The sequence below is a fragment of the Microtus oregoni genome, unplaced genomic scaffold (assembly GCF_018167655.1).
Source record: "Microtus oregoni isolate MIOR12 unplaced genomic scaffold, Mior012 000029F_ref0000214, whole genome shotgun sequence".
NCBI lineage: Eukaryota > Metazoa > Chordata > Mammalia > Rodentia > Cricetidae > Microtus > Microtus oregoni.
The window spans coordinates 20,185,243-20,207,641 of NW_024543088.1; the positions used below are offsets into that span (position 1 = coordinate 20,185,243).

The 22,399-nt window shown below is 47.5% G+C and overlaps 1 protein-coding gene across 2 annotated transcripts in view; it reads left to right on the forward strand.

Moving 5' to 3' along the window:
• Positions 1-22,399, forward strand: part of Txnrd2 (thioredoxin reductase 2) — a 53,309-nt gene that overhangs the window by 1,157 nt on the left and 29,753 nt on the right. For both annotated transcript variants that reach the window (XM_041678405.1, XM_041678406.1), the window contains exons 2-8: positions 2,123-2,188; positions 9,063-9,119; positions 10,222-10,366; positions 10,878-10,952; positions 12,953-13,031; positions 14,392-14,454; positions 16,436-16,506. In XM_041678405.1, the coding sequence (XP_041534339.1) occupies positions 2,123-2,188; positions 9,063-9,119; positions 10,222-10,366; positions 10,878-10,952; positions 12,953-13,031; positions 14,392-14,454; positions 16,436-16,506 (556 nt within the window). The remainder of the gene's footprint in view (positions 1-2,122; positions 2,189-9,062; positions 9,120-10,221; positions 10,367-10,877; positions 10,953-12,952; positions 13,032-14,391; positions 14,455-16,435; positions 16,507-22,399) is intronic.

Consider the following 22,399-nt stretch of genomic DNA (forward strand, 5'->3'; position numbering starts at 1 on the left):
TCCTGGAAAGCAGTCACTACCATGTGAGGTTGGACCCTAGAGCACAGACCATAAGGACCTAAGGTTACTCTTTCAGTAGCTTTGCTAACTCCCAGGGCTCTGGCTCTTTGCTACGTATATTAGGTGGGGACATTGACAACGATTTTATGGGGGTAAAAAAAAAAAATCAGTGTCTGTGCCGTGGGCACCACCACTCTGCATAGTGACAATAAAAGAGATGGTTCAGCACCGACTGTTCTTCCCGAGGACCCAAGTTCAATTTCTAGCACCCATTTGTCCATTCCCAGGAGATCCAGTGCCTTTGTCTGGTCTCTGGTACACAGACATACATGCAAACACACTCATACACATAAAATAAAAATAGCTAGAATCTAAGGACAAATGTTTTAAAATCTGTAGGTGAGCTTCCTTGTGCTCACAAGCCTGGGAGCCCCCTGGGGTCTGGGATTTGTTTTCAGGTGGGCAGGAGGCACCACTGCCCTGAGGATCCTGGACTTCAGAGCTTTGCTGGGGTGAGGATCCTAGAGGGTCTGGAGAAGAGGCCGTTCGTCACATGACTCCACACACCACTTTTGAGTCCCCTCCAGCCTTGAGTCTGTTCTTTAGGAGCAAGAATACACCCATGTTTTCCAGCTAGGGGTGGACAAGACTGTTGGCATCCTCTGAACAGCTGTACAGGACTCCCCACCGGAGGTGACTCCTCTGTGTGGCCAGCCCATCTAAGGGAGCCTTGTTGCTTTATCAGAGCAGTGAGCTCTTCATCTGGACCTTGTCATGTCCATTAGATCCCTGCTTTCTGCTCACTGTTCCAGAACACTGTGGGTTAGGAGGCATAGATGAAGCAAAGACATGCCCTGGGGATGAGGCCTGGGCAGGGGGAGTGGCCTAACCACAGTGAGTGAAGGCCAGCATATGAGGGTTGCCTCCAGGAAGCCATCACCTAGGTGCAGTGTCCTGTGACATCTGCTCCTCGGCTGTCCTCTGTAGAACAGCATCCCCTGCCCCCAGCAGGCTTCTCATACCCTTCCCCTTGTGAACTTCCACTGGGCTTCTTCCAAGTGTTTATCAGAGGGGAGGCTCCTGGGTGTGCACAGTGGGAAAGCAAGTGGTCCATGATAAGCCAGTGTTACCAGTTGCTTGATAGCAAACAGGCAGAGGGCACAGTGTAGGGCTTCATGGAAGGGTGGCCCAATCGAAGCCCCGCTCTGGCAACAGGAAGGACAGGTGTCAGCAATGGAAGGTAGGAGCCTTTTCCAGGGTCAAGATATAGGATTCCCCCCACCCCTGTCACCCAAAAGCAAGAGAGGAGACAAATTGGCCCTGCCTGTCATGCTGGTCCTCTCTAGGACTGAGTGGCAACTTAATCTCCTTTTTTCTCTAGGATCACATCAAAGCCATCAAGTAACTTGTAACCATTCAGGCTTTTTCAGAAGTGAGCCTGGGGTAGATTCAGTTGTGGTGCTGCAAACCATGGGCCACCTCGTACCTTCAGCTGTATGTTCCTGTAGTGGGATGCAGGGAGTGACCTTGAGGGGTATGGGAACCCCAGGGTTCTTTGCAGCCTTGTTTACTTACTTAGGATGGAACAAAGACAGGTGTGGCCTCTTAAAACTATTATTTTTACATTTGATTTATGTATTTATTTAGTGTGTTCATGGGTGTGGGTGCACACATGCTCCTGGCACATATATGGAGGTCAGAGGGTGGCTCTGAGACTCGTGACTTCTTGGGCCCTTGACTCCTGTATGAGAGGGGCCACATGGATATTCTTGGTTGCTATAATACAGAGTCACATTTACCACTGAAAGGCCTGTAGACTGAATGAGAATGTTTTTTTTTGTTATGCCTGGCTCAGGACGCTGGGTGAAGTCTTAGGTTCTGAGACACCTTTTGGGAGTCAGGGAGATTCTCTGCGAAGATGGTTGCATACCCTGACAACCAGCCTCTCCACACACTGGTTTCTGATTTGTGCAGACAGTGTGGTCACCCCAACTGCCCCAGGATAGGGTTCCCTGTCCTGATAAGGTTTGTACCACATCAAACTGTACAGAGCTGCTGGCCCTTCAGAGAGTAAGGTCGGGCTGGCTCCGGCACCTTCTTACCTTCTGTTTCTCCTCTGCAGGGCAGCAGAGTTTCGATCTCTTGGTGATTGGTGGGGGATCTGGTGGCCTGGCTTGTGCCAAGGAAGGTAATGTATTTTGTAATTTGTGTCCTGTCTGCTGTGTTGGGGCACTGTGAAGATAGGCCATATATCCAGAAGCAAATGCTATGGAACAGTGTCTCCTCTAAATCGGAATCCACGTAGATCCTGAGTCTGGTCTCTCCTCAGAGTATGGTACTGTCCTCATTTTTGTCTTAAATTTATTTTTATTATTTTAAAATTATTATTTTTAAATGTATTATTTGAAATTATTTTTAAATTAAATGTGTATGTCTCTATATAGGGATATGTGATTATGAGTGCAGGTTCTTTTTTTATTTATTATATATACAATGTTCTGCCTGCATGTGTCCCTGCAGGCCAGAAGTTGGCACCAGATCCTATTAGAGATGATTGTAAGCCACCATGTGGTTGCTGGGAATTGAACTCAGGACCTCTGGTAGAACAATCAGTGCTCTTAACTGCTGAGCCATCTCTCCAGCCCCTCTTACAGAGTCTAGAAGAGGGTACCAGATCCCCTGGAGCTGGAGTCACCAGTAGTGTTGAGCTTTCTGACATGAGTGTCAGGAACTGAACTCAGATCCTCTGCAGGAGCAGTCTGGTTTCTTGACCACTCTCTCTCCAGCCCCATATTTTTATTTATTTATTTATTTATTTATTTATTTATTTATTTTTTTTGGTTTTTCGAGACAGGGTTTCTCTGTGGTTTTGGAGCCTGTCCTGGAACTAGCTCTTGTAGACCAGGCTGGTCTCGAACTCACAGAGATCCGCCTGCCTCTGCCTCCCGAGTGCTGGGATTAAAGGCGTGCGCCACCACCGCCCAGCTCCCATATTTTTATTTTTATTTCTGAGGTGGAGTCTCACTTTAATGAGATACAATTGACAGACAATAAACCATTACATATTTAAAGTGGATAACTTAAGGCTGGGCCTGGTCATGAATAGCTGTGATTCTAGCTATTCAAGAGGCGGAGGCAGGAGGATCACTTGAGTCTAGGAGCTTGGGATCAGCCTGGATAACAGTGAGACCCTGTTTCAAAGTAAATAATTAAATCAATAAGAATCAAGTGAGCAGTCTGACAGGTGGGTGTATCTGTGAACCCTGTACCATGACGAGGACGGTGCCTGTCCCTGATGCCTCTGCGCAGTCTGTGTGGGCTGCATAACTACAGCCTTGTACTCACAGTTCCGGGTGCCAACAGTCTAAGAGCAAAGCGTCAGCAGGGCTGACTCCTTCTGGCTTCTGTCCTTGGCTGATAGATCGGGTCTTCTCATATTTTCGCGTTGATCCCCTGTATCTGTACCCTAATCTCTCCTTACAGAACACTAATCATTTGGACAAGGGACCACCCTGTGACTTTATCTCCAAATATAGTCATAGTCCTTGGTACTGAAGGCTCAGACTCTCACATGGATCTGGGTGTGTGAGAGTAGAGACAGTGTTGTGTGGTGTTTCACCCTTTTGACTTCTGACTGGCCCACCACCCAGCTCCCAAATAAATCACACACAGAGGCTTATTCTTAGTTATGAATTCCCAGCCTTCGTGTGGTTGGTTTCCTTCTTGTCGGCTTTTCTTAACCTAAATTAACCAGACTACCTTTCACCTCTGAGCTCTTATCCTTCTCTGTTTCTCTTTTCTTTTTTTTTTTTTTTTTTTTTTTTTTTTTGGTTTTTCGAGACAGGGTTTCTCTGTAGCTTTGGAGCTTGTCCTGGAACTAGCTCTTGTAGACCAGACTGGCCTCGAACTCACAGAGATCTGCCTGCCTCTGCCGTCCAAGTGCTGGGATTAAAGCCACCACTGCCCGGTCTCCTTCTCTATTTCTGTATACCTTTCTTTACTTCTTTCTTTGTGGCTTGCTGTGTAGCTGGGTGGTTGACCCCTCATGTCCTCCTCTCCTTGTTCTCTTGTTGCTCTTCTTTTTCTTCGTTCTCAGGTCTCCTTCTATTTATTATACCCTGTGCCTGTCAGCCCCACCTATCCTCGCTCCTGCTTCGCTATTGGCCGTTCATCTCTTTATTAGGACCATCAGGTGCTTTAGAGAGGCACAGTAACAGTTTAACACAGTTAAGCAAATGCAGCATAAACAAAAGTCATACACCTGAAGATAATATTCCCCAACAACACAGTTCAGGCTATTACAGTGTCCAGCTCCCACAGACTATGGCAATTTCTCCAGTCATACTCTTTGGTACTGAGGTTTGTGACTGACATAAGAATTTTAGCAGGGAGGATACAATTCAGCCCATTGCTATTCCCAGCTTCCTTTCCCCTTGCTTTGTTTTGTGTGAGACACAATGTGGCCCTGGATGGTCTGGAACTTACTATGTAGCGAATCTGGCCTTGAACTCCTGATCCTCAACTTCCCAAGTGCACTTGCTACGGCAGAGGACCTGGGTTTGGTTTCCAGCAGCTATGTTAGTAGGCTCACAACTGCCTGTAACTCCAGTTACAAGGGACCCAAAGTCTTCTGGTATCCATGGGAATCTGCGTGCATGTGCTGCACTTGCATACACACACACACACACACACACTCACTCACTAAATCAATTAAAACATTTTTGCTGGGTGTGGTTGTGTATTCCTTTAATCCCAGCATTTAGGGAGTAGGGACAGTTTGATCTCTGTGAATTACAGACCAGCCTAGTCTACATAGTGAGTTTCAGGGTAGCCAGAGATACATAATGGAGAGACTTTGTCTCAGAAAACCAAATAAATAAGTAAAATTAAAAATAAGTAATTTTTTGAGACAGAGTCCCATTTTGTAGCCCAGGCTGACCTCAGATTCTGAATCCTTCTGCCTTTGCCTCTGAAGTGCTGGGGTTACAGGTGTGCCCTCATTGACTGCTTTACAGTTTTGAGTGTGTGAGTCTTCTGGTTTGTTTCCTACTGCTGTGTGGAACTCTAACCGAAAGCCATTTGGGGAGGAAAGATTTATTTGGCTTGTACATCACAGTCCATCACCGAGGGAACTCCTGGAGGCTGCAGCTAGTGCAGAGGCCATTGAGGAATGCTGCTTACTGGCTCCCCCTGGTTTGCTCGGCTACATTTCTTATACACAGACCATCTAGCTAAGGACGGTACTGCCCACAGTGGGGTGGATCCTTCTACATCAACTACTAATCAAAAAATGCCTCACAGACTTGCCCACAGGCCAGTCTGATGGAGGCATTTCTCAGTTGAGATTTCCTCTTCCCAGATGACTCTAGCTGACAGAACCAACCAGCACCCCTTGTCATTCTGACACACAAAGATATTAAACCATAAACTTTCCCGTTGTCTCCATGATCTCATGTTAATATCACAATAAAAATTAACACAACTTTAAAAGCTCCACGGTCTTTAAAAATGTCAATACTTTAAAAGCCCAGGGTCTCTTTAAAACTCCAATATCTCTTTAAAAGTTCAAAATCTCTAAACTGTGGGCTCCTGTAAAAAAAAAAAAAATATATATATATATATATATATATATATATATTACTCCAAGAGGAAAGAACCTGGGCACAGTTACAATTAGGTCAAAGCAGAACCAACATCCAGCAGAGTAAATCAAATTCTGTAGTTCTTTGTTCAAGGTCTGGGGCTCACTCTAGACGGCAGCTCCACCCTCCACAGCACCCATAGGTCTTCTTGTAGTCTTAGGTCAGCTCCACTCCATCCCTGCTGCTGTCCTTGGCGGTCATCCCGTGGTCATGGCATCTCCAGTTTGCTAAGGTATTCACGACAACTGAGGCTTTGCCCTCACCAGTGGCCTCATGATATCCCTTCCTTAAGAGACTGACTCTGCCACGAGGTGCCACACTTCAAGTTCTCTCCATGACTCCTTTAGTCCCCCATACTATGTGGCATAGTATACATTTCCAAGTTTGGCTGCCAGCTTGAGATGGAGCCTTGGCCCCTTTGGACCACAGTTTCTGAATGTTGATCCATAGGAAACACTTCTGGAAGATTTTTGCTGGTCTCTTAGCCGATTTCTCAGCTCCAGTGGACCAGCGTCGACTGTCCTAGTAAAGCAAAGGTTTCACTTCAGCAGTGCTGGTCTCTTCTTAGTCACATCTGATTCTTCATCTCCAACTGATCCGAAGCCATGGAGTCTTAATTCAGATATATCACATTAACAACCTGATAGTCTTTGAGGGACTCTCAAACTTCCTTTTGAAGCATTATAAGACAGGCCTCCACTTTCTGCATTTCTCCTCACATTCTTATCTTCCAAGCCCCCACAGGACGGCCATTTAAGCTCTCATTTGACACTCAGTGACTTTCCAGTTTGAAGTTTCAAACATTCCCATAATCCCCCCCAAAACAACGTGGTCAGGTTTTCACAGCAGTAGCTCACAATCTTGATACTTGTTTCTGATTCTAGTTTGCTTTCTATTGCTATGATAAAACATTCTGATCAAAAGATACTTGGGAGCCAGAAGTGGTGTCACACACCTCTAATCCCAGCACTCGAGAAGCTGAGGCAGGGAAGTCTCTGAGTTCAAAGCCAGCCTGGTCTACAGAGTGAGTTCCCAAATAGCCAGGCTACACAGAGAAACATCACCACCACCACCACCACTATCATCATCATCATCACCACCATCATTTATGGCCCGGCAATGCTTACACATGCATGGGCAGCCCATTTATGGCGGTTCTCCAGTTGTTCCTATCCTGGGCAGTCCTAGATGCTTGTGTTATTGTCATACCCAGGGTTCCACAGTTTTCCTTTATGCCATCCATCAGCGTTTTTTGGGCCTTCCTCTTTGCTTTATCCCATGTCTTCCTCCAAGCAGTGCTATCTTTGCATATACCATCATTCATTCTCACAACATGGCCAAACAGAGACTGCTTATTCATTTCCCTGCTGCCCAGACCCAAATAATCACACAGAAACTATATTAATTACAACACTGTTTGAGCAATAACTCAGGTGTATTTCTAGCTAGCTCTTACATCTTAAATTAACCCATTTTTACTAATTTATATTTTCTACGAAGCTCGTGGTTTGTTAGCTTTTGCTTCTTGAACTGCCACATGGCATTTGCCTCCTCCGGCAGCTATGTGGCATCTCCTTGACTCCACCTACTCTCCATATATCTCTGTTCGGATTTCCCACTTAGCTTTACTCTGCTAAGCCATTGGCCGAAACAGCTTCTTCATTAACCATTGGTAATAGAACATATTCATAGCATAAAGAGGGGAATCCCACATCAGTATCCTGTAGTTTACTTCCTTCTGTAGATGGAGATGTTTCTTAATGCCATTGTCACACAGACTATCTTTTCATGTGACACCTAGAATCCTCCGGAGACATGCCATCTCAAACACATTCAGCTGCTGTTCTGAGGAGCGTTTCATTGTCCAGGTTTCAGAGCTGTAAAGAAGGCAGCTCCAAGACAAGTGTCTCATATGCCTGTAATTTGTAACTTTGTTGTTGTCGTTATGTCTCTTGCTGACCAAACCTTTCCTAATGCCTGGAATGCAACCCTGGCTATCCCTATCTGCTTCTTGGTTTCTGAAATATGAGGTTTCCTCCCAGATAGACCTGTGTTTCACCGATGATATAGCACTACTTGCTGAAAGTCCAAATGAGCTGCAGGCCTTTGTAGAGTGGAGGAAGTCAGTGAAAACCTTGGAATAAAAATAAACATTGAGAAGACTGAGTTACAGCACATGAGAAGGGTACACCAAGATTCTAACACTGTAGTAAAGAATCAGAACCTCAAGCAAATGTAGAGAAACCCTGTCTTGAGAAACAAACAAACAAACAAACAAAAAAGGAAATTGGCGAGAAAGGGGTTTTTTATTTGGCTTACACTTGTATACTATAGTCCGTAGTTAAGAAAGCTCAGGGCAAGGACCTGGAGGCAGGACCTGAAGCAGAGGCCATGGAGGAGTGCTGCTCCCAAGGCTTGCTCAGTTTGCTTCTTTCTACACCCTGGGGCCACCTGGCTATGGGTGGCTTGACCCCAGTGGGTTGGATCCTCCACAATCGTTAATCATGAAATATCCCACAGCCTGGCCAGTCTGATGGAAGCATTTTCTCAGTTGAGGTTCTGCTACCCAGACGACGTTAGCTTGTGTCAAGGTGACAAAAATCAACCAGCATGGCAAGTCACATCTTTTGCCTTATTTATCCCGAGTCTCATTTTTAATCACCGTATAATTGAGTTATGTGACATATTCACTGTCCATGCCTGTAAAGTGAGTTATTCAGGGTTTGTGTATTCACAGGGTTGCATAACCGCAGCCACAGGTTTAGAACTTTTTTTCTCCCCCTGGGTCCTGCATACTCATTCACAATTGCCCTGTCCGTGCCTTCATCCCTTCTCCTCCCTGACCCTTGTAATCGCTATCTACTTCCTGTTTTAGTGGGTTCTTAACACTTGATATCAATGGGGTCATCTGTGATCTTTTGATTCTTTGACTGACTGTGATGTCATCTATATTCATTCATGATATAGTGTGTCTCAGGACTTCCTTCCCCTTTATACTGCTCCAGTTCCCCACCTCCTCTCTGGCTGACATGCGTTACTTGTCTGTCATGGCCATTCTGTCGGTGGCTAGCAAGGCTGACATGGGCGGGGACCGGACTTACACTGAACACCCAAGCCTACAGTAGGTGGAAGCAGGGACTCTGGCAGGGGGCACGCGTCCTAGCACTGCCTCAGTGGGTGGTGTGAAGGCTGCAGTCCACAAAGAAGCTGGAGGGCTCCTGCCTGCAGGCAGCAAGCTGGGTGGGTACCAGGAAGGGCAGGTGCAAAGCTGGGGGGCACCTGTGTGGAGAAGGAGAAGGAACAGCTCACCCTTGGCATCTGTGTTGAGGTGTTGGCCTGGACCCCTGCCTCCTGGGCCTCATGGGAAGCTCCATGTCAGTTTCCTGCTCTGCTCACCTGCAGATGTCTCTGTCATTTCAGCTGCTCAGCTGGGAAGGAAGGTGGCAGTGGCTGACTATGTGGAGCCCTCTCCCCAAGGTAGGTGAAGGGCACAGGGTAGGGACACAACTCACATTCAGCCTACACCGAGTCTTTCAGTCTCCACTGCCCACAATCTCCCTAGAGTGTGCTGCTCAACATGCAAACATTTCTATCACATTGTTATTTTAAAAATGACTGGTGAGAGCTATTGGAGTAATGGATCCATGGTCAAGAGCACTGGCTGCTCTTCCAGAGCACTGAGGTTTGGTTCCCAGTACCACCTGGTGGCTAATCAGCTCTAACTCCAGTCCCAAGGCATCTGACACCCTCTTATGGTGTCTCTGAGCACTGTACGCATGTAGTTTACACACAAACATGTACATAAAACACCCATATTTACAAAAATAATAAATGTTCAAAAAAATTTTTTTAATAACTGAATATATAAATATAGGGAACAAATCCATGTGGGAAGACTTCCCTGGGTCAAGTTCAAGTCACAAAATAGCAACCCCTTTAAGGCATTCTGAGCCTGTGGAATAGAAGCCTCTTGTATTCCCTTACATGGGAAGTCAAATCCACTCCTACCAGGGCCTGGGTGATTCTGTGACTGAACACCTCTCTGGTATGTGTATGTGTAAAGACCACACGTGCGTGTCCCCTGAAGCACACATACATAGACATGTTCACACACACGCACGCACACACACACACACACACACACTTGCGCGCACATACACACACACACACACGGGATGTAGGATATCCTTCTGCATGCTGTGAATATGTGTTGCTTTTATTGGTTGATGAATAAAGCTACTTTGGTCTATGGCAGGGCAGAATATAGCTAGGCAGAAAATCCAAACAGAGATACAGGGAAAAAGAAGGCGGAGTTGGGGGAGACACCAGCAGCCACTGGAGGAGTAAGAAGACAGAGCATCACTGGTATGCCACAGGCCATGTGGCAATACATTGTTTAATAGAAATGGTTTAATTTAAATTAAGAGCTAATAAACCTGAGCCATCAGCTAGACAATTATAATTAATATCAAGCCCTTGAGTGATTATTTTATAAGTGACTATGGGACTGGGCAGGACACAAAAAAGCCTCCAGCTACACATGTGTATACACACATACATGCTTTTTCTGATATTCCAGGTACCAAATGGGGCCTCGGTGGCACCTGTGTCAATGTGGGTTGCATACCTAAGAAGCTGATGCATCAGGCTGCCCTGCTGGGGGGCATGGTCAAAGATGCTCACCATTATGGCTGGGAGGTAGCCCATCCCATCCAGCACAACTGGTGAGGAACCCTTGCTGTGGGGTCCCCTTGAAAGGGAGATTTTCTGTCTACCACTTATCCCAGGGAGCAGCTCTAGTTCTGGCTTTGGGGGGGGGGGGGGGACAGCTGAGATAGTTGGCACTCTTCAGACACTTTTGGTGGTCACTGGAAGAAGAACATGCTAAATTCCCCAGGTAGAGAGAGCCCAGGATTCTATAGCCCCAAACCCTGGTCAGAGGCAGGGAAACACCAGATGGGGAGTGTCAGGCTCCAGTCCTTTAAACACACTCGCAAACTGGGTGTGGCAGTGTGTACCTGTAGTCCAGAACTCAGGAGGCTGATACACGAGGATCTTAAGTTTGAAGCTAGCCTTAGCTACTCAGCAAAGCTCTGCCCCCCTCCAAAAATAACAGAAAGTAAAATAGCCACACTTCTATTTCTCAGTATTCCTGAGTTTTCTTTCACTGCCTGAATGAACTTTGCAGCCATCTCTGCTGCTGTGGACCTCATGGGTTTTTGTGTGTGTCAACAGGAAGAAAATGGCAGAAGCTGTGCAAAACCATGTGAAGTCCTTGAACTGGGGTCACCGAGTCCAACTGCAGGAAAGGTACTGAAACCCCCAGGACTCAGTGGCCCAGTGATGTGGCCCTGGGAGTACCACCTTCCTGGCCCTTGCAGTCATTCTGTACCTGTGAACATATTCACTGTGCAGCGCAGCCCCTAGCAGTGATAACGTGAGGGTCCTTGGGCCTCAGTGGGGCGAAGACAGGTCAGTGCTGTGGGAAGGGTCGGGATGCCTGAGAGGCCTGGAACTGAGGAAATGACAGCAATGAAGAGACAGGCTAGCTGGATGGCTGGAGCCAGGGGAGAGGGTGAAACAGGCAACAGAGGCCTCAGGCCTTAGCCTGTGGATGCGACTGGACTGATGGGCCCTGTGCAGCATGCGTTCCTTAGACAGCCACTGTGGTCCTCCACAGTTTGGAGGATAGAACCTGGTGAGCCCTAAGTCAGGTGGCAGCAGATCATGAGGGGCAGGGGGTGTTTACAGTTCTCTCTGTGTGTGTACGCACACACACGCCTGCCTGTATATCTGTGCATCACTTGTATGCTTGCTACCTACTGAGGTCAGAAAAGGGTGTTGGGACCCTGGAAACTGGAGTTACAGATGGTTGTGAGCCACCATGTGAGTGCTGGGCCTCAAACCCTTCCTCTGGAAGAGCAGCCAGTGCTCCTAACCACTGAGCTATCTCTCCAATGCTGCAGGGGTATCATGTGTTTGTGTTGTAAGGCTGTTCCTTGATTGTCGGGGTGAGTGAAGAAGGTGAGGGAGAGGCACCTGATACTTATGCTACCATGAGGCCTTTCAGACGGGAGGTTACTCTGCTCACCAAATACCCGTCCCATCATGCCACAGCCTCACCGTGCCTGCTCTCTTGGCCTCTTGGTGCTTTTAGGTGCAGAGGTGATACACATATGGTAGACACTTCAGTTCCCCATGAAGCTTCCCTGGATCCCTCCCCTGCTAGTCACAGCTTAGGGCTCTCAGGATGGTGTCAGTCATGGCTCTGTTGCTGTCTTGGCATCTGTGGTCGCCATGTCTCAGGGAACCAGAGTAACAGGCAAGGGGTTCTTGTTTTCCAGTGCGGTTCCCACTCACACTTGTCACACTAGGGCCACAGGCAGCTGGCCCTGGGTCAGAGCTCTTGTTTCCTTTTTGTTCTTTTATTTAAAAAAATCTTTGCATGTGTTTACTTATTTTTCATGTGTATGATGCCAAGTTCCAGAGTCTTCCTCTTAGGGGCCCACATGGCACTGTCTGTCTGACCAGCCCTAGAGGCTGAGTCTGCAGAGGAAATGTTTAAAGAGCCTGACTCTTAGAGACAGGTGTTTACCGGCACTGTGGAGGTGGAGGCAGGAATATCAGGAGTTCAAAGTCATCCTTGGCTACATAGTGCACGTGCTGGCTGGTTTTATGTCAACTTGACACAAGCTAGAGTCATCTGAGAGGAGGGAACCTCAACTGAGAAAATGTCTCCATAAGATCAGGCTGTAGGCAAGCCTGTAGGATGTTTCCTTAATTAGTGATTGATGAGGGAGGGCCCAGACCTTTGTAAGTGGTGCCATCTGAGAGTTAGTGACCCTAGGTTCTAAAACAGTGCATACTGAAGGGCAGGGTGTGGTAGCACCTTTCGTCCCAGCACTCAGGAGGCAGAGGCAGGCATGTCTATGAGGCCAGCCTGGTCTACATGGTGAGTTCCAGAACCACATAGAGAAACCCAGTCTCGAAAACCAAAAGCAAAAAAGAGAGCAAGCTGAGCAAGCCAGTAGTCAGACCGTCCACAGCTAGTGCATCAGCGCAAGCCAGCAGTCGGACCGTCCACAGCTAGTGCATCAGCCCTGCCTCCAGGGTCACGCCCTGTCTGAGTTCCTGCCCTGACTTCCTGCAGTGAGGAACGGATAAGCAGACCTTTCCTTCACAAGTTGCATGTGGTCATGTGTTTCCATAACAATTAGAAACCCTAACCAGGAGAGTGAATTTGAAGCTAGCCTAGAACACATGGAACCTTGTCTCAAAAAATGAAATAAAATCTTACTTTTATATTTCAGGAAAGTCAAGTACTTTAATGTCAAAGCCAGCTTTGTCGACAAGCACACAGTTTGCGGTGTTGATAAAGGTGGGAAGATGGTAAGTGTCCATTGGCCTGCCTCTTATGGCTCCTCTGGCCCCAGATCCCGGCTTTGTAGGTCTGGGCGTTGTTCTGGTGTTAACGGCCTTTGAGGTCACACTTCTTCAGAGCTGGTGCACAGGTCACAGCCTGAGATCCCAGCACTAGGGAGGCAGAAGCAGGATCTTGGGTCCCAGACCAGACCTAAGCTGAATAGTGGGACCATGTCTCCCCAACACAGACACACATACACACACACACAGACACATGCAAGACATGCATTCTTGAGCACACAGACACATTCTTCACACACACAGATTATTGCATACACAGACATGTACACACACACATACAGACATGCACACTCATACAGACACATGCACACACAGATACATACACACAATGCACACACATGCATATACACAGAAACATGAACACACAGAAACATACACACACAGACACATGCATGCACACAGATATCTGCACACACAAACACATGTGCATGCAACACATGCATTCCTGAGCACACAGACACATTCTTCACACACACAGATTACTGCATACACAGACACATGTACATACACATGCACACACACAGACATGCACACTCACACAGACACATGCACATAGATACATACACACAGAGATACTTGCATGCACACAGATACCTGCACACACATAGATACATGTGCATACACAGAAACATGCACACACATAGAAACACAGACACATGCATGCACACAGATACACGTGCATACACAGAAACATGTACACACATAGAAACACAGACACATGCATGCACACAGACACACGTGCATACACAGAAACATGCACACACGTAGAAACACAGACACATGCATGCACACAGATACCTGCACACACATAGAAACACAGACACATGCATGCACACACAGAGACACATGCACACACACACAAACAGTTCAAACAGAGCTGGGGATGTAGCTCAGTGGCATTACCTAGCTTCCCTAGCGTGAGTTAGATCAGACTTCAGCTACACATTCCCCTTGCTAAGTAGCTCAGATGTCATGGCTAGCTGTCCTGCAGCTAGGGGTGATGACAAAGATGAGAATCGCTCCCTTCCTACAGTGTTTGTGGGGCTCTAAAGAGGCATAGTGTTTGCAAAGGCCTTCTGCACTGTGAAGTGCTTGGAGCTGAAACACCTCACTGCCCCTCCTGCCTGGCCCTCCTGTTCAGGGGACATTGTGAGATCCCTGTTCTGTGAGACTTAGTGATATGGACAGAGTACCTCCACTGCACAGTAGGGACCTCAGGAACCACTGCCCAGCCACCCGCAGGCATTCGTGTCTGTTGTTAGCCGAACACGCACTGTTTGACCCATGGTTCTCTGTTTATCCTCAGACGCTGCTTTCAGCTGACCACATAGTCATCGCTACAGGAGGGCGACCGAAGTACCCCACACAAGTGAGTGGCTTGCTGTGGCCCTTACCTGGGCCCTCTACCCTCATTCTGCTGCGATTTTCCTGTCCTATTTCCAGGCCTCTCAGAATCTACCCTGCTGAAATGGATCTTCAGATTCCACCCCCTCCCCCACCCCGCCTCAGGGTCACTCCACACTGCAGCCTCCTGTGGCCTGTCTCCCTTCACCCCAGTGTCCTCCCTCTTCCTCCCTTTAGTGTCTGATTGTGTTGTCCAGGCTAGATCTGAATACCTGGGTTCCAGTGACCCTCCATGTCAGCCTCCAGAGTAGTTGTGACATCATACCTGGTTTCTAGACTCAGGTACTTCAGCAAGGATATGCTGTGTGTGCATTTTGATGGCTCATTTCACCAGCATGATGTGCTCAGTGTTTACTCACTGATGTATCAGATCTTCCTTTTGAAGGCTGAATAATATTCCATTTGTACAAACGCCACCTTTTGTTCATCTAGCTGTCCATCAGTCAGTATCTCAGCTGCTTCCTTTTTTTAGCTGTTACAAACCATGATGTGCTATGAACATCCATGTAAAGGGTTTTTTTGTTTTGTTTTGGCTTTTTGAAACAGGGTTTTTCTGTAGCTTTGGAGCCTGTCCTGGAACTCACTCTGTAGACTAGGCTGACCTCAAACTCACAGAGACCTGCCTGCCTCTGCCTCCTGAGTGCTGGGAATCGAAGGCATGCGCCACCACCACCTGGTGTAAAAGTGGTGGAATTTGTTACTGCTTCCCTTGGGTCTTTATTAAGAATGGAAGTTAGAGCTGAGCTGGGCCTGGTGGTGCAAGCATTTGATCCCCAAACTCTGGAGGTAGAGGCAGGTGGATCTCTGTGAGTTTGAGGCCAACCTGGTCTACAAAGCGAGTTCTGGAACAGCCAGGGCTCTGGTACACATCCTGTCTCAAAAAACCAAAACTAAACTAAACCAAAAATAGTGGAAGTTAGATTACATGATCGTTTGACTTATCCTTTTGAGAGACCACCAGCTTGTTTTCCAGAGGCCACAGCTCCCTGCAGCTGTATCTGAAAGTCAGTTTCTGTCCTCTCACATAGCTCAGGTCTTTTGGTGAAAGCAGAGTATTTCAAGTAACTTATATGGTAACACCCACTGGGATTTTCTCATTGCTGGGGAGCTGGTTTTGTGAAGCATTTCTTTTTTTGTCGTGTGTGGCCACTGGAGTCTACTTAATTAGCTTAGTGTCAGCTAAGGACTGCAGAGGTTTCCTTTAAAACCAGGAACCATGAAATCTCTGCGTGTCTATAGGATCCTTCAGTCTATACTGCAGTCTGCATGTCTATAGGATCCTTCAGTCTATACTGCAGTCTGCATGTCTGTGGGATTCTTCAGTCTATACTGCAGTCTGCATGTCTGTGGGATTCTTCAGTCTATACTGCAGTCTGCATGTCTGTGGAAGCCTTCAGTCCATACTGCAGTCTGCATGTCTGTGGGATCCTTCAGTCTATACTGCAGTCTGCATGTCTATAGGATCCTTCAGTCTATACTGCAGTCTGCATGTCTATAGGATCCTTCAGTCTATACTGCAGTCTGCATGTCTGTGGGATCCTTCAGTCTATACTGCAGTCTGCATGTCTGTGGGATCCTTCAGTCTATACTGCAGTCTGCATGTCTGTGGGATCCTTTAGTCTAAACTGCAGTCTGCATGTCTGTGGGATTCTTCAGTCTATACTGCAGTCTGCATGCATGTCTGTGGGATCCTTCAGTCTATACTGCATTCTGCATGCCTCTGTCTTGGATCTGCATCAATATGACTATGATGGAGTTGCCACTCCTGCCTTTCTGGATAGGGGTGGCATGCTTGGGGAGTGTGCATGGGGTCATCTCCTATCCCCACAGATGGTTGTAACCTGAAGATATGGATAAAAGACAGAAAGGCTCCCCTCATGGGATTGAGCTGTTTCTGTAGAATGAGGATTGCTGTCTGGTCACATGAATTCTCTTTTTCTCCACAGATCAAAGGAGCCCTGGAATATGGAATCACAAGTGATGATATCTTCTGGCTGAAGGAGTCCCCTGGGAAAACGTAAGCCTGGCGTGTGTTATGTGGCATATCCGCTCTCTGATCCTACTGGAGACATGGGATCATCCTCTAAAAGAAGGAAAGATGGCCCTTTCTAGACCGCTTTGCAGGACTGCTGGCACCCTGTGTCCTGTGACTGTCTTGAAGGTGATGAGTGTTACAGAGACCGAGCCAGCTGTTGTACAGGGCATTGGTTGTCAGCAGTGTCCCTTGAACCCATGGTGCAGCAGACCCTACTGGGTCCCTCTTGATCATCTCTTCTGTCTGCTTTGTGCATTGAGCATGTTCCACGCTATGGCCAGGTGTGAAGGTGAGAACAGCAGTTTGTACAAGGCACATGTGCAAATGCACCAGCCTGCCCAGAGCTGATACTGGACTCAGTGTGGTGTAGGCTTCCTGCTTGCAGGGACCAGAGTGGCCACAAGAGGGCGACAGAGGCTTGGCTGATAACTATTCACTGCATTGTGCCTTCTCTAGTAAATAGTAGTGAAAAAAAGTACCCCAGTAGTTGGCAGGTGCGAGAGTATGTGTGCATGTGTACACATATGTATGCTTGTAAATATGTGCATGTATGCAGGTGTATATTGTGTATGTTGGAGCATCTGTACAGGTATGAGGATGTGACATGTACGTATGCACTGGACTTATTTCAGTGGATGCAAATCCTACCTCTAAAGCCCTGATGTTTGGGATTGAACCTAGGGTTTCACTAATGCCAGGCAAGTACTTTACCTTTGAAGCTATAGCCCCAGCTCCAAGCTCATTGTTGTTGTTGTTGCTGTTGTTGTTTTGAGACAGGGTTTCTCTGTGTAGCCCTGGCTGTCCTACAGTTCACTTAGTAGGCCAGGCTGGTCTTGAAGTCACAGAGATTAACCTGCCTCTGCCTCCCACATACTGAGATTAAAGGTGTACACCACCATCGCCTGGCTGTGAAGATCCTTTAAATGGATAAAAATTGACTTGTTATTACACGTAGATATCTTTGTGTGTGTGTGTGTGCATACACGCGTGTGCATGCATGTACACCTGAGTGCCACAGTGCACACGTGACAGTCAAAGGCTGATTTGGGGTTTGGTTGTCTCCTTCCACCTTTATATGGGTTCTTCAGATTAGACACAGCAAATGTTTTTACCCACTGAGCCATTTCATCAGGCCCACATGGTTTGTTTGGTGTGTGGCTGCACAGATGCCAGATGTGTGTGTGGAGGTCAGAGCACAGCTTACAGGAGTTGATTTTCTTCTTCCATCCTGTGGGTTGCAGAGGTCAAGATCAGGTTGTTAAGCTTGGTTGTTAGCACCTTTACCTGCTGAGCCATCTTGCTGGCCGAGCCTCTTTCCTTTGAGACAGGGCTCATATTCTTTTTTTTTTAATATTTATTTATTTATTTATTTATTATGTAGACAATATTCTGTCTGCGTGTATGTCTGCAGGCCAGAAGAGGGCACCAGACCTCTTTACAGATGGTTGTGAGCCACCATGTGGTTGCTGGGAATTGAACTCAGGACCTTTGGAAGAACAGGCAATGCTCTTAACCACTGAGCCATCTCTCCAGCCCAGGGCTCATATTCTTAGTCTGGCTTTGTACTCATAATGTAGGCAAGATGATCTTGGAACTTCTGATCCTCCAGTCTCTACAAACTGGGTTCTGGGATTACAGGCATGCTTCATCATGCCTGGCTGCTTCTTCCTTAAACAAACAAACAAAAACCCAGCTTTTTTTGCTTTATTTATATGTGTGTGTCTATGCACAAGTCATCAGCCTCAGCAGCTTGTGCCTTTACTCATGGAGCCACCTTTCTGGCCCCTCCTCCTTTTTACAGCTGATCATAATACACCAGCATCTCACGGTTTGTTTATTTGCTCCTCCATGGATGGGCAGTGTGAATTGCATTCCTGGGAAGGTGGTACATGGATGTCTGAATCCTGCTTTCCACTCTCTTGAGTGGCATTGGAATTGTTAGCTTATTGTGCTGATCAGACTACCTTCAATAGCCCAATACTGTGTTCCCACTGGTGATGTTCCCATTGGTGGTGTTCCTAGTCATGGTGTTCCCACTGGTGCTGTTCCCACTGGTGATGTTCCCATTGGTGGTGTTCCTAGTCGTGGTGTTCCCATTGGTGGTGTTCCTAGTCGTGGTGTTCCCATTGGTGGTGTTCCTAGTCGTGGTGTTCCCACTGGTAGTGTCCCCAGTTGTGGTGTTCCCATGTTCCCACTGGTGGTACACCAGGGTCTAGTGTTGCTGCACCTGCACATTTGACCAACAAATTTGACGGTATAAGACCTATAAGGACACCTTTCCTAGAAGCAGAAAAGCTGGGTTCAAGGGCTTGCAGCCTTTGCTGACAGGCTAGCTGCACCCTGTCCCTAATGCTCTGTTGCCTGCTTCTCCCTCATCCCCATAACATGGGCATTGTCTGCTTTTTTGTGAGACACAGAGTGGATTGGCTGTCTTCCCGTTCCCACATGTGACTGCAGTTGCTGCTGTCTAAAGCCCCTCCCTCAGACTGAGGATGAGTTCATACGGATTCATGATGACTTCCACTGAATTACCAAACTATGATTTGCCTTTTGTCTTTTATTATTATTATTATTATTTTAAAAATTAGGGACTGGGGAGATTGCTCATCAGTTGAAGAACTGGCTGGTCTTCCAGTGAACCTGTGTTTGGTTGCCAGTACCCACATGGCAGCTCACACCTGTCTGTAACTCCAGTTCTAGGGCTTCTGACACCCTCACACAGATGTACATGCACACAAAATAATAATAAATTCTAAAAATATTTATTTTATGTCTATGAGTGTTTTGTCTGCATGTATATATGTATAACATATACATGCCTAGTACCCATGAAAGTTAGAATAGGGCATCAGATCCCCTAGAACTGGAGTTATAGTTATAGCCACCCTATGAGTGCTGGAGTCAAAAGCATCAAGTACTTTAAGCCACCAAGTCCTCTCTCCAGCTCCTGCCTTTTGTCTTCTGCTTTTTTCAAACACTTATGCATTTCTGTAGGTTTTTGAGACAGTCTCACCTTGTAGTCCTGCTGGTCTGGAACTCATCCTACAGACCAGGGCGACCTCAAACTTGGGAGCCTACTGCCTCAGCTTGCCAGGTGTGCAGTGCCACTGCTCCATCTCTCAAGTCTTTGCCCTTTTTTTATCTTTTGCGGTGCTGGAGCTCAAATGCAGGCCCTTACACATACTAGCCAAATGATCAATTCCCACCCAAGGTTTTAATTTCTATGTCAGAACAATTATCATTTTCTTTTATGCCATAATTATTTCTAGGTGTGGGGGATCTGGACTTTCCCAGGGCTTTGCACCCAGAGCACTGCCCTGCTGAGCTCCAGCCCTGTCTGCTGGTCTAGCCTTGACTGTCTGCTAGAGTGAACACATTCGGATTCCATGGATGTCTTTTCATGAATTTACAGCCTCTCAAATTCAGAGTGCCCGTGTGGGGATCAACCTGTGAACCTTGGCCTTGTATTTGGTTGGGTCTCCCACCCTGATCTCTTCCTTATCTTCCAGCCGGTTCAAATATCAGAGATGTCCCATGTCCTATACCATAAAGATTCTTTGTAACTTATAGATGTACAAATAATTTTTCTCTTTTAGATGTAACCTAGACCTCTCTTTGCTCTTAATGACTTTTAAGAAAAAGGGCCTTCCCCCACCCCAGCTTGGTCTTTGGTTTGCTTTGGTTTTGCCTCTGAGTGGGTGGTTTTTTATGTCTTGGGCTTGGTTGCCCTTGTCTGTGGAGCTGGGCTGCTGTGGTGCTCGCTGGCTTACCTGTGGCCCCTGCTGCCTGTCTATAAGCAGTGCTGCTGCTGGGCATTGCCACTAAGCCTGTTTTACTCCCTCTCTGTTTTCCGGCACCCTGACTTCTTTGGGTGGTTCTTCCTCTCCTATCTTCCCATGATGCCCTTTGTGCTGGACCCAACATGAACAGCACTGGAGCTGCAGTAGCCCTGGACGCTGGCCCTGCTCTCCATCTCTAGTCTAGTTTGAGGCTCTTTTCTGGGCTCTCTCTAAAGGTCATAATTCTCTGAGTTCTGGTCGGCCCCGTTTCTGGTAAGCCGACCCAATGCTGCGCATGTAGTGCAGCCCAGCAAGAAAGCACCCTCCAAGCCCAACCCCGCTAGTCCAGAAGTGGGACCTCTCCCCTGCGGCTGTGTGCGGGGCCAGGGGGAGCTGGCTCAGCTGAAAAGATATGGCCCTCAGATAGTTTAGTCAGGAACAAAACGGCAGTATTTATTTTCTCCAGAAAAAAAACATTTAGGGTTTTTTTTTTTTTTTAAGCTCCTTCGTGTAGATGGAATCTAGGTATGTTATTGTTTAAGAAAAAAAGTGTTTGTGGTGCATCAGTCACCCGTTTAGTTCTGAGCATGATTTATGTGAGGAAATGGTTTTTTTTTTTTAAAAAAAATTCAGCTGGAGATATATCCCTGTACGATGCTTCTGTGAAAATGCGGCTTTGTCCAGGCTGTTAATGCAAGTTGTAACAGTGCGGCAGGGGAGGCAGTGTTTACATGTTACATTCCTCCGCGCAGTCAAAATAAGCCTGGAGGGTCTACAGTAGCATTTCTGTATTTTATCAGCTTGGGCTGGGGCAGAGGGGGAGGCCCTGCTCACACTTGGAGGGGCTGTTTCTGCTAGATTTATTTGCCTTATAAATATTCCCTGTGTTTATTTTAACTCCCCTTTAAAATGGAGCTGAAATTAATATGGATCCCAGGGCTGTCCCTATGGCCCCAGGGTGCCTCCCGGAGCCGGGTGACACTTTGACATGGCTCATCCAGCAGGCCAGGTCAGCAACCAAAGGGTACATGGCACCTCTGGGCCTGGGCCTGCAGTGAGCACTGTCTGCTGGCTGGCATTTGTTGAGGAAGGACCCCAGAACCATGGTAGGATCAGCAGGATTTCAGAGCTTTCCTTCCTCTGTCTACCTGGGCACAGGCAGCAGCCAGGACTCATTTTCTAGTGTGTGTATGTGGGGTGTGGTGACAAATGCCTGCTGGTCACCCATGAGGTGGGTTGAGCTCAGCGTGGTAACTATAGCTGTCTGGGCTTCCAGGATTACCTCCCACTGCCTTTGCTCCTGGGCATCAACGGAGGAACCTCTTTCCTCCTTGGATGACATCTGAGTCTCAGAGAGCCCAGGGCTGGCCAGATGGCAGAGATGAGGCGCTATGTCTGAGCTCTGTCCATAGAAGACATGGTTAAGTGACACCCTTTACCCAGCAGCTGGATGCTGGCCAGGCGAGGTCACACCTGTCAGCTGTAGTAGATGGAGCACCTGGCTAGAACCCAGGGTCTTAGCAACTTCATAGAAAGAACCCCTGAGCTTGCAAATGTTGTCTTAGACTCCTTGTCCTGTCTTAGAGGGGCTGAAGCTGGGCAGTATGAGGCCCAGGGTAAGACAGCATGTTGGCACCTGCCCACTCTTGGCCACCCAACTACCAGTGTATGTTGGGCCTGGTTGCCTTTTACGTTGCTCTTTGCCACACTCTAGGACAAGCTGGAGAAGGGATGAGGTAGGGAGGGAGACCAGAGTGCAGGGCTCCTTTGGGAAAAGTAGGGAGTGAGATAGTGGCCACTGAGGGCAGGCCTCCACTGCCAGTGAGGAAGGTGGCTGATGCCTGTGGAAAAACTGTCCCACTGACACAGCAAGGCCCTGACAGTGAAGGATGTAGGTGAGAAAAGTGAGCTTGCTCCTTAACCCTGCTTTAGGGATGTGGAAGTTGGCACTGGGATTCACTTACAGATCACAGGTAGCTTGAACCAGGTGTGTAGGGACAAGGGAGTGGCAAGAGCTGGCCCTGCCTCTAACCCTGCAGCTCATACTGTCTCCCTGTTCCCTCATATCTCCAGAAAACCTCTGTGCCCCACAGATT